We start from the raw sequence: 16527 nt of genomic DNA, 5'->3' as shown, positions 1-16527 counted from the left end.
TCTATATAAGCCTCAGTCAAAGCACACACTGGGGTGCTACATTCAGAATACAGCCTGGCTTCACGTCAGACTGAACTCTGGTTTGAGTTCCCTCTGCCATTTTCCCCCCACGTTTCGGCGTCCGTGTCCTTTCATCGTCTACATCCACATCTGGTTCCCAGAGAAGCCTTCGGAAGTAAGTATCTCCCATAGATTTGCCTCCCTCAACTCTCTCCCGAATTTCCCTCCTTTACTTTCTTTCAGAACTGTGTGTATGCATGTGTGTGTGGCCCTTTTCTGTGTGTTTGTTTTCCCTTTTTAATAAATATTTGGACTTAATTAGAGCAGTCTGTGTCAGCATCATCTCTCAAGGGATTCTTGTGGACCTATCGTAGACATCACGGGACACGGTCTCACGAGGGTGTTGTTAGAACCCTCCCTCTCAGCAATTTGAGCTAAATTCAGAAATTCCCCTAATTAGATCCTTCCTAACAAATGACTGCAGCATGAAAGACCAGGGGCTCTTTCACACTTCACAGTTATAGCACTATGGATCCATAACATCATAATTATTATGCTTTATTTATATAGCGCTGTAGATTTACACAGTGCTGTACATACAAACAATAAAATAGATAAAAGTAAACCTGCCCATGGCGTACAATCTAAGAAGATATCCTGGGATTTGTAATTTAAGGAGAAGCATTTGGAATTATTAGCCAGAGAGCCCTAGTGCCTCACTAAACTACAAAGCCCAAGATTCCGCAGGTTGGAGCCATGGCAGTCAAAGTGGAATCATACTGCTATGGTTTTGCAGTATGAAAGGCTTCAAGTGACTTTGAAAAAGGCTTCTTGATCTGGTAAAACGACCATAAAAAGATGTGCATCTTTGCAGCAAAGAGAAGATTGGATCACTCTTCGGCTATAAAGATGTAGCAGGCGCATGTCTTTCAAAATTGTGGCTTATATTTTGCCTCATACCTTGGCTTTTAGAAAAGGTAGAAATTTACTTTAAAAAAGGTTTAGAACCTCAGCAAACTAATGGTATACATGAGTGCAGGGTGGCATGCCTAGAATCTAGGTCTAAACCCAGTCAACTAGCAATATGGCATCTATAAGCACTTTATTTGAGCGAAGAGAAACAGGTAGTAGGTTGCTGAGGAGTGAAAAAGTGGCGAGGAAGGAAAAGTCCCAAAGTCTAGCAACAAGAGGAAAATGTGGTTTTAGCATCAATGAATTGGACACATATGGGGCATCAGAATTGTTTTACATACGGATAGGAACAGCAGCCAAAAAATCCAGCTGCAGACCATCCATTTCTTACAACAGAATCCAGAATCAAAAGACGTATAAATAAATGTCATCTTTATTTTACCAAATATAATTTATCAGTTAAATTGGCATCAGTTTAGTTACAATAACTATAAATAATTCAGTTCTTTTTCCTTTTTTAAAATAAAAGATGTATACCAATAGCTTCATCTTCATTTGCAGCCCAGTCTAGATAAACATGCATTTGAGTGCAACTGGAGAGAATAAAACTATTCTTCAAAGCTTTTAGATGACATTCTGTTCACATACGCTTCCCCACCTTCCCCTTTGAAGACATCATTTAGGGATCTCACTCAAACAGAACAAGCAGGCCAGCTCCCTCATCTAAGAGCAAAACTTTGTACCTAGACCAGGGGAGTTATGCATAAAATGAGATGCATTGCACAGGCATAGATTGTATCAAGGGAAACGGACATAATGAGGAACAAAGAAGTTCAAATGTAAATTTGTATAAACTACTACAGTGTTAGCATCCAGTAGTACAAACAAACTCATGATACAGAGGAAACTTATTTTAAAAGTTTACCAGGAAGAGACAGGATAAAAGCCTTAGTTAGGCCCCTTTGAGTGACATTAGGTAATAATTTTTGACAAAGTCCGTTTAGCAGAAACAATGTATCCACAAGTTTTCTCTGTTTTAGTTTGAAGGATGTTTTCAGCAGTGCAAAAATAGCCATTTGCGAAGTAAGGCAACCATAACATCCTCATCACTATACATTGCTTTCAAATAACTACTAGAGGCAAGGATTTAGCCTTCTTTGCAGCAGTACCCCATGGCTTTTGTTGTGATGGCATGTTAGAGCAATGCTCATGTCTGACTGAGGTCACAGAACTACACCTAAAATAGTGTCAACTGAAGGATTACAGCCTTAAAAATACAGTGTCCCAACTGAGCCCATTAGGCACCATGTTGACATTAATTTCCTTTCTGAATTCTCACTATAAACTCTCTAAATTGTAGCAATCCTACCTGTAAGAATAGTTCCAAATCTCAATTACACAGAAAAAAAAAATATTGTCTTAGACGACTGCTCAAATCCAACAAAATAATTGCTGCCCCATATAAAGCTTAGTATAAAGGCAAGGCAATTTTCTAAAGGGAACTGAAATTCAGGCTATACAGTATTTGAGTATACTGAAAATAGAAAGCCAAAGCAAGAGCTTTAATGCATTACTCTTTTTTTCAAAAAACGATTACTACCAGGATTCTCCGGGAAGCATAGCTAATGGCCATACTGGCTGGAGGACCCTGGGAACTGTACATCCACAATAGTAACTTCTCCAGGCTTTGGCTGAATGTAGGTCCTCAGACATCTTTACAAGGCTACTTATTTTAAAGACAATCCACTAATACCACTTCCTTCCCTCGTCTTCAGCCTTTCATTATGTAGAAATTAGAAGATAAATGTTTATAGAAACAAACATGATAAACATGATGCACCATCAGAGAGAAGCTGATGCAGAAGGAAAACACAAACAAAAACAAAACCAGTTTGTGTTGAGAAATGCATTCTGACTAATATTCCAGAGCAATGGGAACTATCCCCTTTACCCAGGCAGGGTCCAATGTCTTAACTCACTAGCCTTTCAACATCTCATTTTATGGAACTAAGTTGTAGGTTTCCATTGTACACTTCTTGAGCTCCTCTACATTAGCACTAGAGTATCAGAGGACCAAACTTGCTGCATTTTGTGCAGGGAACAAAGTACACCTGGGAACAGGGAATCCTTGCTTATGGAAGCTGAGCTGTACTCCTCTCTGCTGCTTGCAAAGACTGAACCCTTAAATTAGCAACTCAATATAGTGTCAGCAAAACCATGCAGTGTTTGGAAGCTAGGCTTCCTAATAGTCAGATGTAGCAAGAACACTTTGACCCAAATAACTGTCATATTTCCCAGACAAAAACTATGTTGTGACAAAAAGCCTGACACTATTAATTGGACATTCCTTCATATTCAGTTGTAAAATAGAATCATTTGACTTTAATCCTACAGAGGAGCCAGTTTGGATTGCAGACAAATAAGAAAATGTTGTAGTGTTGCTTTTTATAGTGTTGAATATGAGCCACATCTTGCTGTTAGGTCCTGTGTATATATCCATCTGAATAGTATATATCCATCTGGCAGACCTTTCATACAAAATCTTTACACATACAAGTGAAATACCAAAACACCCATCTCCACTGTGTGAAGGGACATCCGAGACATGATTGGCCATCAAATAGTTTCCAAAATATATTCAGTTTTAGGTGCACCTAACAATCTTGTGTTGATTTCTCTAGATCTCTAGGGGTGCCAAGCTGTGATTCTTGAAATTCTAGTAGTCTGGCTCAGCATCAGTATCTTAATTGCACATCTGGAATTAAGATTTAGAAAACATGTAATATTAAGCTAATTAGTTTAGGTTTTGCAGTTCAACATGAGCCATTCACAGATAAGACACAGCAGCATGGATTTAAAGAGGCAATAGGTGAGTTGGCATCCAGGAGATCTAGGTCAGTGCAAACTAGGTGACAAAAACAAGATCTTCCATGGGAGAAACAGGTAACTGGAGGCATGCAAAGGTGTCAAGTCTTTAATGGACTGCCACATTTCTGCAGAGATAACTGCTGTACAACAGGAGCAAATCATGTGACTCTCAGCCTTTTTGGAAGACCAGAAATTAACACAGAATGACTAATCTACAACACACATAGAAACATAGCCAGTTTGAAGGACCAGGTGTAAGCATATCTTCTCAAGCCAGGCTTTCATGATCTTATCAGTTGAGAACACATTTGGAATGATGAGTAGCTCTAGATCAGGGGTGGGCAACTGTGGAGGAGGAGAAGGTCATGTTCACTCCATCAGCCCTTCCAGGAGCAGCACCAGTAAACCTGATGGGAATGGAAATAACATCACTTCCACTGTTGTTTCTGGCAGATTTGTTGTTGTTTTTCCAGGGGGTGTAGAAGGCCTGGAGAGCAAAACCACTGCATTTTGCAGCAGTTTTCAACCATATGGAGACCAGAAAATCCTCCCCATATTTTTTAACATATGTTTTAGGGGCTGGAAACAGATTGGGTGAGCTGTGTGCACCCAATGGGCCACTTTTCCCAACACATGCTCTTCTAGGCCATTATTCAAGTTTACCTAACTTCAAAGTTCAAAGAAATATTTCCATTCAACTGCATAGTGCAAAATGGACCCCAGCATAGCGACTGATTTTGTTACCTACTAATAGCTATGATTTGTTTACAAAGCCATGAAGTCCTGGTTTGTGATTGGACTAATTATTAGTATAGACAAGGAGTGGGTTTCCAAACCATTTAATCAATTTCAGAACCCAAATGTGACAAATGAGAAATTTCTGTGATGAGTTTAATATCAAAGCAAACCTGTACTGCATTTCAAATATTCTCTCTCATTCTCTCTCTCTCTCTCACACACACACACTTTTATATCTAGTGTATTAAGGGGGTGCAGAATGTGGAAAGTGGGATTTCCTTAAAGTCTGTTGATCAATTGTTTGCTACTGTATCCTACATATAAACCATTATAAAATTGCACTTGGTGATTGTCTTTCCACATTTTTCTTTCATCCTTCCTAAAACTATTTTTTTTCTGTACAAACGTTGCTTGAAATAGAAACTACATAAAATTCCCATTGAAAATAATGAGAATCCAGTATCAAAGTTAAAGTCCCAAAGAGAGACAAATGGTGGCAGTGGGGAAGGGGGTGGGTGGGGAATGTCACTGAAGGAAACATACAGGGGAGTGAAGAAGCTGAGAAAGGATTCGTTTTAGTCCCCCACATCTGTGTCCCGGTCCCCAATGAGCCAGAGGATATGGAAGCTGAGTGCCAGGAGACCAGTCCCAAGCAAGTCACCCAGCGCTGTCAAATATGGTATAGAAAAATTGTCAGGGTCCATGCCTCTGCCCCACATCCAGTGGACCATCCAATCAGCAATGTAAAGAAGGATGAGAACCTGGAAGACAGAAGCATAATGGTCACATTATCCATTAACTGACATATTAAGGCTTATCTTGAGTGCCACTTCAGTTACTTGTTGAATAACTGAACGGGGACATCAAAACCAGCTTTTTGTCCCCATGTGCACACAAATGAATATGCAGAGGCAGACAGATTTTTCCCTGGTATATTATAAAAACATTAGCCCTGATTATTACCTGACAATCCTGACTTATGGGGTAATAACCATTCCCTTGTAACTGAATTGAATAGTGCTCCCACAGGGGGCACATCTCTGTTGGCACTTCCAGTAGCAGGATGACTTATGCAACAGGGAACCTATACACCTCAAAGTGGCATTCATGGGAAGCAAGAACATGCCCATCTTGTGTGCCTGCCTGCTGTTCCTCCTGCTTGGAAGGTGAGAGTAAAGGATTCCTTTTGTGTGTGCACACGCGCCTTCAAGTTGCCTGTCGACTTATGGTGATGATAGGAATTCATAGGGTTTGATGATGTAAGGAAGTTATTTTTTCCAGTTCTCTCCTCTGAAATAGAGTCTCTAGTACCTGGTATTAATCTGTGGTCTTCCATCCAAGTACTAACCAGAGCTGACCCTGTTTAGCTTCCAGGATGAGACAGGATCTGGCACCTTTAGGATATCTAGGCCTTAAAGATTTCCTTGAAGAGGTGAAAAGAGAATAAGGCTGCAATGAGCTCTCTTGATTTTAGTCACTGAAGGAGCCAGTTGCTGAGTTTCTCTCCCTACTCTCCAAATGAAAAATACACATGTGCTCCAATACTGAAAAGAAGCAGTGCAAAGCAAATGATGATGATGATAATGATACTCATTTTTATCCCACCTGTTATCCAACACTGGGGTCTGCAGACTTACAAAATATTAAACTAACACAAGGAGACTTCAAACTATTAAAAAACTAATGCAGATTACAATATACACATAATCTCAGCAAATATATAGAAATTATTGTATCTCTAGAATTAATACCATTTAAAACTCTTTCAATGATAGAAAACAAAAATCAACAATGTCTATTGCAGTCTATTTATAAAAGCCTGTTGGAATGGAAAAGTTTTCATTTGTTGATGGAAACAGAAGAAAGAGGGAGCCATCCCTGCCTTCTTAAAAAAGAGGTTCTGAAGTCCAGGAGGGTGTTCCAATGTCAAACAGCTCTTACTATCAGGAAGTTCTTCCTAATGTTGAGGTGGAATCTCTTTTCTTCTTTCCTGAATTCATTGCTCTGGGTCCCATTCTCTGGAGCAGCAGAAAACAAGCTTGCTCCAGTCTCAATATGACATTTCTTCAAATATTTAAATAGGGTTATCATATCACTTTCCTGAAATTCAGTTCAATTGCTAAATTGAATCCAAGTGTTAGCAGCCACTTCCACATGTATGGAGGAGGCGGTCAGTTTCAGCAGGAAGCTCCCTGGCCATGGCTTGAATTCCCTCCCACACTTTGTTTGCTTAGGAATGATGCAGAGCTCCAACAGACACAGCTGACAGTAATCAGTATCTCTGGCATCCATTTTGCAGAGGGGCTCCATTCCATCTTTCATTCTGATTGATTTGTCAGCTTTCTGCTGGGTATATAAAGGTCTAATCAAGGGAGAAGGGGAATTCATGCAAGTCTCAGCATGGCCCACTTCTCTGCAGGCTGTCAAATTTCTATCAACCTGAGGCCATCCAAGTTTATTTCTTTTAAAATGTTTCAGACACAATAAATGTAGACATACCATGTGAAAAAATGTATGTTTTGTAAAATGCTTCCTCATTTAAAAAACTTCTCATTAGAAAAACTAAATGGTATAATATCTGCATGTTCAAATACACTTACATATTTTAAATTAAGTCTGGCACTATTCATTTACCAGAAGCTCAATGTTTTCTATGAAGTTTTCATTTTTACCTATAAGGTACCAAAGAATTTTTTTACCAGAGGCACAAAAGAAAATGCTTTTAAAGCAATATGTGTCACCATGGAAGCTTCATATGATTGACAGAAATCGTAATGACAGATGCTGGTTTTGTTCAGTGAACAAAGGACACATCTATTACATGTGATGATCTTGTTTAAAAAAAGACAACTGACTCTTAGAGAGAAATGTGTATTTTAGCTTTTTATTTTTACCTTCTTAATTAGGCCAAAGCACCAGCACCTGCATTTCTATATAAATGTGCTTGGGTGATATTCAATAGGACTTGATGAACAGACTTACTGTTTTAATGGCTGTTTAGCTGGTTGTTTTAGTGAACACTACAGGTATCTGATTCCATGTTGACAACCCTCAAGCATCTTTTCACAAGATAGGAAAGCATGGTAGCCAACAAAGAATACAAACTGTACTGTGAGGATGATACCCAACTCTACTATTCCTTTCCATCTCAGTCCAAGGAAATGGTTTTGATTCTAAATCAGCCCCCGTGATCAATAATGGACTGGCAGATAGAAACTTAATCCAGACAAAAGAGTCAAGCAAAAGGCAGTTCAGGGAATAGGGATTCAGTCTGTGCTGGATGGAATTACACTCCACCTGAAAATGCAGGTTAATAGTTTGGGTGTTCTCTTGGATTCAGTCCAAAGTCTAGAAGTCCAGGTTTCAGTGGTGGCCAGAAGTGAATTTACAGTTAAACTTTATGCACCAGTTACCACTGTCCCATGAGACATTTGACCTGGCCATGTGAAACATGCCTTCATTACATTCTGTCTGGATTACTGTAACACATTCTACATAGGGCTGACTTTGAAGAGTGTTCGGAAGCTTAAGTGATGCAGGCCAATTGTTAACTGTTAACTAACTAAAGGGATCACACAAATCCCTTGTTTGAATAGTTCTATTGATTGCTGGTCTGTTTTCAGGAGTAATTCAAAGTGCTGTTTATGAACTACCAAGTCATGTGTGGCTCAGGTCCAGTTTATCTGAAGGATTGTCATCTGCTTGTATGAGTCTGCCCATGTTTTAAGATCTTCTGGGGAAGCCATTCTCTCTGTCCCACTATCCTCACAGGTACATATGTTGAAAACATGGGAGAGGTCTTCTTGCCAGCTGCTTTTAGGCTCTGTAACTCCCTTCTTAGAGATGTCAGACTAGTGCCCTCTTTGCTATCCTTCCACCGGCAGGTGAAGACCTCTTTATTTTGGTAGGCCTTTGAGGACTGACTGGCAGGGGGAAAGAGCCTTTCGTGTGCTGTGTTGTTGTATTTGTTGTTGATCTTTTCAATATTTTATTTTTAATGGTTTTTAATTTATGGATAGTTTATAATTTTAATACTAAGATGAACTTTTTATCATTGATTAAAATATTTTAACTATATCTGTTTTAATTTTTGTAAAATGTCTTGAATCCCAGACTGGGGAAAGATGAAGAAATGATGACGATGAGGATTCTGTAGACCAGGGACAGCTACTCTAATACCCTCCAGATATTTTTGGACTTTGTGGTTGTTGTTGTTGTTGTTGTTGTGTGCCTTCTAGTCATTTCTGACTTATGGCAACCCTAGAGCAACCCTATCACAAGGTCTTCTTGGCAAAATTTGTTCAGAAGGAGTTTGCCTTTGCCTTCCTCTGAGAATAAAAAGTGTGACTTGCCCAAGGTCACCCAGTGGATTTCCATGGTTGATCAAGGATTCAAATCCTGGTTTCCAGAGTTACAGTACAACACTCAGACCACTACACCACATTGGCTCTTACTACAACTCCCATAATCTGGGCTCACTGGCTATTCTGGTTGAGGACAATATAAACCAAAACATCTGGAGAATACCAGTCATACATTGTTTCTGGGGCCTCAAAACAGTGTCAAACTGACCTCCCCCAGGTTTGCCTCTATTTTGTAGGCTGGATGGGCTGGGGAGCAGTGAGGACTGGATGGGCTGTATATAGTCGATGGACTGCACTTTCCCTTATGCTAGAGAAAGCATTAAAAATCTCATGTTCAGAAAAGAATTTTCTCCTTAGCCATGGATAAGTGGTTAATGAAAGTGGTTAAGCGGCTAATGAAAGATCCCATTGATTATTTTAACAAAGTTCCAATCTTACCACTAAGATTGCAGGTTGAACAGCTAAAACCAATATTTACCTGTAAAAGTGCTGCAGTCATGTAGAAAATGACAAAGATCAAGGTGAGTGTTGTGTGACCAGCTCTCATGCAGCTGATGGTGTAAAGGAAAACCAAGTGGCCAGGAACTACCAGGAGAAAGAGCACTCGAGCAGATCGGGAGTTCACATCTGCAGGACACAGGAGACAAAAAAAAAAGACAACTAATGGGTTAACCTTTAAAGCAGTTAACCACTGCTTTATTATTCCAGCCTCAGTTTTGCCCAGAAGCCAGAAAATGTATTCTCATTGTCAAGTTATTGGCTTAGAATTATATGCAATAAGGAATTGGAAATAAGTACAGAGTACTCTTGATTTGCACATTCAGATCCACTGCAGAATTAGACATATTTCAACTGTTACCCAGATTTTTCTGTATCAGCTGAATTTTATGGTTAAAAATGAGATTCAGCTAATGCTTCTTCATCTCAAAATCCTAGGTACAACTTACGCCTACAGTGCCTAGCAAAGAACTTTATTCAGTCTTTCCTCTCCAGTTTGAGACTGTGTCTTAAAACAGACCATAAATTTAAAAGATGCAGTCTAATTTTTAGATTTCTCATTTGCCTCCCCCCAACATTTTGAACCACCCAACCTGATAAAGTGTTCTGGAGAACTCTTAAGCTTGCACATTATCTTGTGACATTACTGCCATACTGTTAATTTTGTAGTTTAGGTTTTTTTTTTTGAAACTGAAACAGAACTTCTTTTATTTTCTAAGACTCTTTAGGAAACACTGGATTACAGCTCACAACCATAACACAGCACAATCTGACAAAACACAATCCATATTGCCCTACAGAAATATAGGCCATAAAAAGTTTTAGACCCTTCTTAGATAAATACAGTAATAAACACAGTGCCAATATGCTGTAGTATTTTGAGTGCTGGACAATGAATCTGGAGATCAGTGTTCATTACTTGACCATGGAAACCCAAGGTCACCCAGTCACACATTCTGAGCCCCAAAAAACTCCATGGTAGGCTCACTATAAATCGAAAATGACTTGAAGGTACACAACAACCTCCAGAACCTCCAGAGCCCTACAGATTTATCCAGAACCAACATTGCACTATAGAAATACTGTGGGTGCAATTTTAGTTTCCTAGGGTGTTTACCATTTTAAAGAGAAACAAAAATATGCAGGTTTGAAAGTTAAACTTGTTATAGTTCAGCTTTCATCAACAGAACAATGAAAGTTTGGGTCAGACTATTAGTTTAAATCTGTCTTCCTAAAGAACAAAGACTTACTCCAAAAAAATAACAAACATGCAGTTTGTAGCTTACAAACAAACAATAATGGATTTAATAAATATACAGTATAAATAAAACAATTAAAACCTAACCTAACTCGTGATGGTTTGGATAATGAGAAATAAATATCACCATCTTTTAAGATAGCAGGAAGATAGGACAAGCTACTACTTATTGACTGCAGTTACCAGCAGTTTAGAATCTTGAGAGAGCTATTACACTGCCTCCAAGACTGAGTGACAGGAGCCACATGATAGAATGAGAGAGGGAGTCCCTATCTATATAATGAGGGAAAGGAGAATGTAATGCATAATTTTTCCAACAAATATAAAGCACAGCTATGGAATACATAAAGAAACATGTCAGTAGAATAGCTGAGAATATGCAGGCTTGCTTATGTGTTTTGTAATACCAGCAAGAGCATCAAATAGTTCTACATATGCAGCTCACAATCCCTTGTGTAATTAAATTGCTCTAATTTAAACCACTAAGATTAGTTACAGACAGGAGGAGATGTGCTTAGATTGATTTGCAATTGAGTTATGCATATATAAGCAAGAGCACATGCCAACCAAGAAATTGCCAGTTAGCTTTCCTTTTTGCCTATAAAGCAGGCCTGTTGTAATGTCAAGTTTTTAAGATACTATGGTTTAAAGGGATAGTAGCCAAACACAAGACACTCTATATGCATTTAAAGTACCTGAGCTGAAGAAAGTGCTGCAAGGGCTTGGACATTTGCGAGAGACTGTTTCTGAACTCTCCCCAGGCATTCCACCCATATGGAGATAAGTAGAGATGCGGCTAGCCTGGACAGCTACTAGGTTGCCACCCACACCTGCATGAATAAAGAGACAGATCACCATTATAATGACATTGAAACTGTAAGAACCAGAGATTCTCTAATGTCAATACATCCTACAAATATATTTAATAATTACATACTCCTGTCCCAGCACACCACGACTTGCCAAGAAGCACATATATAAATCTCAGCAAAGCCTGATGACATTCATTTTGCCTAAACTGTTAACATGTTGCTCTTGATTAAATTCAACACACACCCTTCCCAGCAGTACAGCTTTCATTTACACAAACTGAATAAATTCCTAAGCATTTTCCATTTGAGGGTCTATGATGTCAGAAAGAGGGGCTTGGTTTACTGACAGTGTATCAGCCACATGCACATCTAGAAGACACATAGACCTACAAAAGTAGAATAGGGAAGTCTCCTGCAGATATCTACTGCTATGCATTTCCTCTAATTTGGATACATTTCTCCTAATCTGAGTCTGCCACTTCATAATGCATCTTCACAACATTCAGTACAGACTAGCATTACATTAACTATCCAGTTGAATTTTAGGAAACTACAATCCAGCATCTAGAGTGCTGGACTTGGTCCACCTAAATGACATTTGTAGTTTCAATTAGAATAGACCAACTGACACTTGATACATCAAGGCACGAATCAATTTCACTGATTCAGTGGTTTAACTCTGATTGGGACTATAATAATAATAATAATAATAATAATAATAATAATAATAATAATAATAAATTTATTTGTATACCGCCCTGTGGCGAACCAATCCGGGCGGTTGACAACAGTAAATATCACAGAGTAAAATATAAAATTAAAACATTATAATCCCTCCCCTCCTTATGAAAGTATTAAAAAATATGACAGATTAAAAACACAATATCAAAACATAAAGCATAATTAAAACAAACTAAAAACCCTGGTGTCCCTCTGGAGATCCTCAACCATCACTAAAGATGGGGCCACGAGAGGAAAGAGGGGATCAGGGAGCCCGGGCCGGGATGGTTAATCTGGAAAGGCCTGCCGGAAGAGATCTGTCTTGACCGCTTTTTTAAAGCTGTCTAATGATGTCAACTGACGGATCTCATCCGGCAGGTCGTTCCAGAGTTTGGGGGCAACAGCAGAGAACGCCCTCTGGGAGGTCGCCGCAAGCCTAGATTTTAAAGGCTGTAGTAAGTTCCTCCCAGAGGAGCGGAGAGTGCGGGGAGGATTGTATGGGAGGAGGCGGTCCCTGAGATAGCTTGGACCCAAGCCATTTAGGGCTTTAAAGGTGATAACCAACACCTTGTACTGGGCCCGGAAGCTGATAGGCAGCCAGTGGAGGGACCTCAAAACCGGAGTAATGTGGTCCCTCCTAGATGTACCAGAAATAAGCCTGGCTGCCATATTTTGTACCAGCTGAAGCTTCCGAACCACTAACAACTAGACTGAGAATACAGTGCAGTTCTAAGCAGAGTTCATGCATGTTTGGACCTATTTAATCAGCTGGATGTATGAGATACAGCTCTGAGCTCTTGGGACATTCAAGTAAGCTCCCATTGATATGGAAATTTTATGAATAAATTACAAAATTTAAAAGAAGCCATTAAAAAGAGAGATATTTATTTGTTTGTTTGTTTGCTGTCCATGGCACCGCAACACTCTTCTCCTGCACCACATCTCAAATGAATTTATTATTTTTCTTGTCCACTTTTTTGACTGCTCATCTCTCACATCCATACATGCTGATGGATGTTATGATTCTTACTTTAGTGCTCTGTTGTATGTCCTTACTTTTTAGGGTCTTTTCTAGTTCTTTCATAGCTGCCCTTCCCATTCTAGTCTTGGCTGCAGTCACCATTCCAATAAATGTTTGATCCTAGGTATGGGAACTCTTTATTTCAATTTCTTCATTGTCTAGGTTGAATTTATGTATTTATTCCATGGTCATTATTTTTGTTTTCTTATGTTCAGCATTAAGCTTGCCTTTGTACTTTGCCTTTGCCTAATCTTTGCCTTACTTTAGTAACTGTTCCAATTCTGTGATGTTTTCCACTAGTAATATGGTTATAGGATCTCTGAAAACTGTCCTGTGAGCAAACTGGCAGCGGTATTTTGCATCACGTTTACTCTGGATATGATCTTCAAGAGATGTTGTATTTAAAGTGCATAACAATAATCAAATGAGAGATTACTAGAATATGGGCCATAGTGGCTAACATATCTGCCCAGGAATAGATGTTACTAGCACACCAGTGGCCAAGCCGCTTCATCACCTATGCCTCCAAGTGACAAAGTGGAATCGAGGAAGTTCCCCAAGCTATGTGCCTACTCTTTCAGACAGGGTGTGTTCCCGTCCACATTAGGCTGTTAACACATATATAATTTTTGAATTTAAAAATTACCCAACAGCAGGACACATATCCTTGTCATGATTCTGTCCAAGTTTATTAGTCCTCATCCTATGACATACAATCTTTTCTAGATGGTGAGGATGATTTTGCAAATCCTTTGTCTGCAGTTTTCTTCCCCCAAACTCAAGGTGATTTGGCATGCCATATACTCTTTGTATGGTCTCAGCATAATTCTAATTTTGGTGGGGTATAGAGCCAAAGGTCCAGAGAAATTGCACTTTGCTGTTGGCTCTGAACTGTAATCTAGATGCTAGCGGAAGAACCATTTTCATTGGTACCTCCTGGACCTCACACTACACACACAGAAACCAAGCCATTTAAAGTTCAATATCCTACGTTCCCTAAATCATAAATAATCGAAGGTTCATTTGTCACAAGTGAAGAGGAACTCACCATTTATAACTGGTGTAAAGACTGCCATCCCTGCAAAGTTTGGATCTGACACAGTTTTCCCCAATATCAATCCTCCTACACTGTAAGGTGAAAAATTGAAGAAAATGTTTGAAAACAGAAAAAACAAAAGAATCCCTATTGTAACCCTAGGTTCTGAGCAAAATGCTTGTTCTCTTCACTACTGCCTTGGGAGCACCAGGCATTTATAAAAATATTTCCTGAAACATTTCTTTCTTTGAAGTATATAATGTGCTTCTGAGAAACTGGCATGTAATAATTTGCAGTCTGCCTCAATAAGCCTTTTAAGACTTATGGTGACCCTAAGGCAAACCTATAAGAGAGTTTTCTTGGCAAGATTTGTTCAGAAGAGGTTTGCCTCTGCCTTCCTCTGAGTATGAGTTGACCAAGGTCACCCAGTGGGTTGGTAGCCAAGTAAAAAGTCACAAGCAGGTTATTTCAGAAGATGGATTTTGCTGGCATTATTTATGCTTTGGGACACAATGCTTTTGTTTTTTTAATGGCTTGGTTAAAGGAAAGGGCTCCCTAAGCATTTGTCCAAGAAAAGCTAATGCAGAGTTTGCTTTGGCCAGGGAGGGGGATTAAATAAATCTGAGCATAAAATTGCACATTCACATGCACTCCTTAATGTACTCCAGCCTTGAAATAGTTTTCCTATGGTCATGAAAAGGTAGAGTAAGTAAGATAACATGCATTTACTTTCCCTCTTCAGTTTTATGTGTCTCTTAACTAACAGATAATAGATGGAGAATACTTGGCCCTACAAACACTTGAGCCTAAAATATGCATCAGCATCACCCACTATGGACAACAGTAAAGGTCAGTGAGAACTAAAAAAACTCAAAACTTTTGGCAGACCAAGGCCATTCTTTAATAAGGAAAGCTATTCACAATATTCCTACCTGCTAATAGCCATGGCAATGATGACTGGCTCCCAACCAGAGTACAGGACCTCCCGGGCTGCTGGATTCCTCCTGGCGATGATAATCCAAAGGGGAAGTAGTGCAACAAAGAAGGCACAAACTAGGGGATTCACATAGGGTTTGTCCTCTGGGTGGGAAGAGCAAAGATGAAAACTCAGGTTGCTGCACTGAAGGAGCAAATCACAAAAAAAGTTACCACATTCCAAGTCTACTCACAGGAGCAGAAAGCCATACTCCTTTTTGACCATGGCTGAATCAAAAACTCAAGCATAACCTAGATGCTATCCATATGAAACACAGAGGGGAAAGGAAAGAGATAGAGAGAGACATCCAATGGATACATAATTCTAAGGTACTGGCAGGGAATTTTGGTCTCCAGATTTTTCATCTGCAACTTCCACAATCCCTTACCCTTTGCCATTCTGGGTGGGGCTGATGGGAGTTGTAGGTCAATGGTTTACAACTGACACCTGGCTAAAGGTCACATCAGCATAGCTGTTTCAGATGATTGTATGTTCCATTGCAACCATCCCCTAGATTGCCACAGTCCAGTTGGCATCGTGCACATTGCTGACTGAGACTGCAGTTTGCACACAAAGGCTCCAATTCTAGGCACAGGGTGACCTTAGGCTTCTGTCTAGGTGACCTGTGCATTCAGTTCTAAATAGGTTCACCTGTTGTAACCCTTAACTGAAGAGGGTGGGTCAGTACTGCTTAGGACGAAGACAGCATTGCAGCTCTAAACCAGAAATGAGCAAATTTTAGGCATGCTTGCTTTTTTAAAAAAAACTTCACAATTCACCAACCAATCTGTCAAGAGATTCAGATGGGAAAAATGCAGTGTGCCTTTGAGTACATTCTGAGCATAGGAATTTCTTTCCATAACAGAATTGAGCTAACAGTTATTTCATAAAAAGCCCACTTCTAACTACCACAAGCTTTCTTAACTGAAGTGGAAAAATAATTTAGTTGTTGTTAAACAGCAACATATCAGAAAAATAGGTAATGTATAACTCTGAACAATGGGCAGCAACAAGTGAAAGAGTAAAGTAGTCTTCGGGGAGACAAGACACACAGCACACATCCTAGACTGATTTCTGATGCTGACTGAGAGCTGCCATTATCCATGCATTAGATCAGTACAGTGAGCCCTTGTTATCCATTGGGGTTTGGTTCCAGGACCTCCCATGAATACCAAAATCCATGGATGCTGAAGTCTCATTAAATACAGTGGAATAGTCAACTGGTGTTTCTTATATAAAATGGCAAAATCAAGGTTTGCTTATTGGAATTTATATTTTTCTAGAATATTTTCAAGCCATGGATGCTTGAATCCATGGATTAAAA

General features: G+C 39.4%; 1 protein-coding gene across 2 annotated transcripts in view; it reads right to left on the bottom strand.

The window, feature by feature from the left end:
- Positions 1–1346: 1346 nt before the first annotated feature.
- LOC149315969 (solute carrier family 41 member 1-like) overlaps positions 1347–16527 on the bottom strand; it is a 42190-nt gene continuing 27009 nt past the window's right edge. Inside the window, exons 6-10 of one of the 2 annotated variants that reach the window (XM_089514501.1) lie at positions 15160–15307; positions 14240–14319; positions 11334–11468; positions 9361–9509; positions 1347–5279 (exon numbers count right to left, since the gene is read on the bottom strand). In XM_089514501.1, the coding sequence (XP_089370627.1) occupies positions 5094–5279; positions 9361–9509; positions 11334–11468; positions 14240–14319; positions 15160–15307 (698 nt within the window). In that variant the 3' untranslated portion in view covers positions 1347–5093. The remainder of the gene's footprint in view (positions 5280–9360; positions 9510–11333; positions 11469–14239; positions 14320–15159; positions 15308–16527) is intronic. The other variant, XM_089514502.1, reaches the window with a different exon arrangement.

Source organism: Sceloporus occidentalis, unplaced genomic scaffold (genome assembly GCF_023333645.1).
Source record: "Sceloporus occidentalis isolate IW3139 unplaced genomic scaffold, rSceOcc1.0.p SCAF_3, whole genome shotgun sequence".
Taxonomy (NCBI): domain Eukaryota; kingdom Metazoa; phylum Chordata; class Lepidosauria; order Squamata; family Phrynosomatidae; genus Sceloporus; species Sceloporus occidentalis.
The sequence above is the reverse complement of the archived record's forward strand: the minus strand, read 5'-3'. Positions and strand labels throughout refer to the sequence as shown.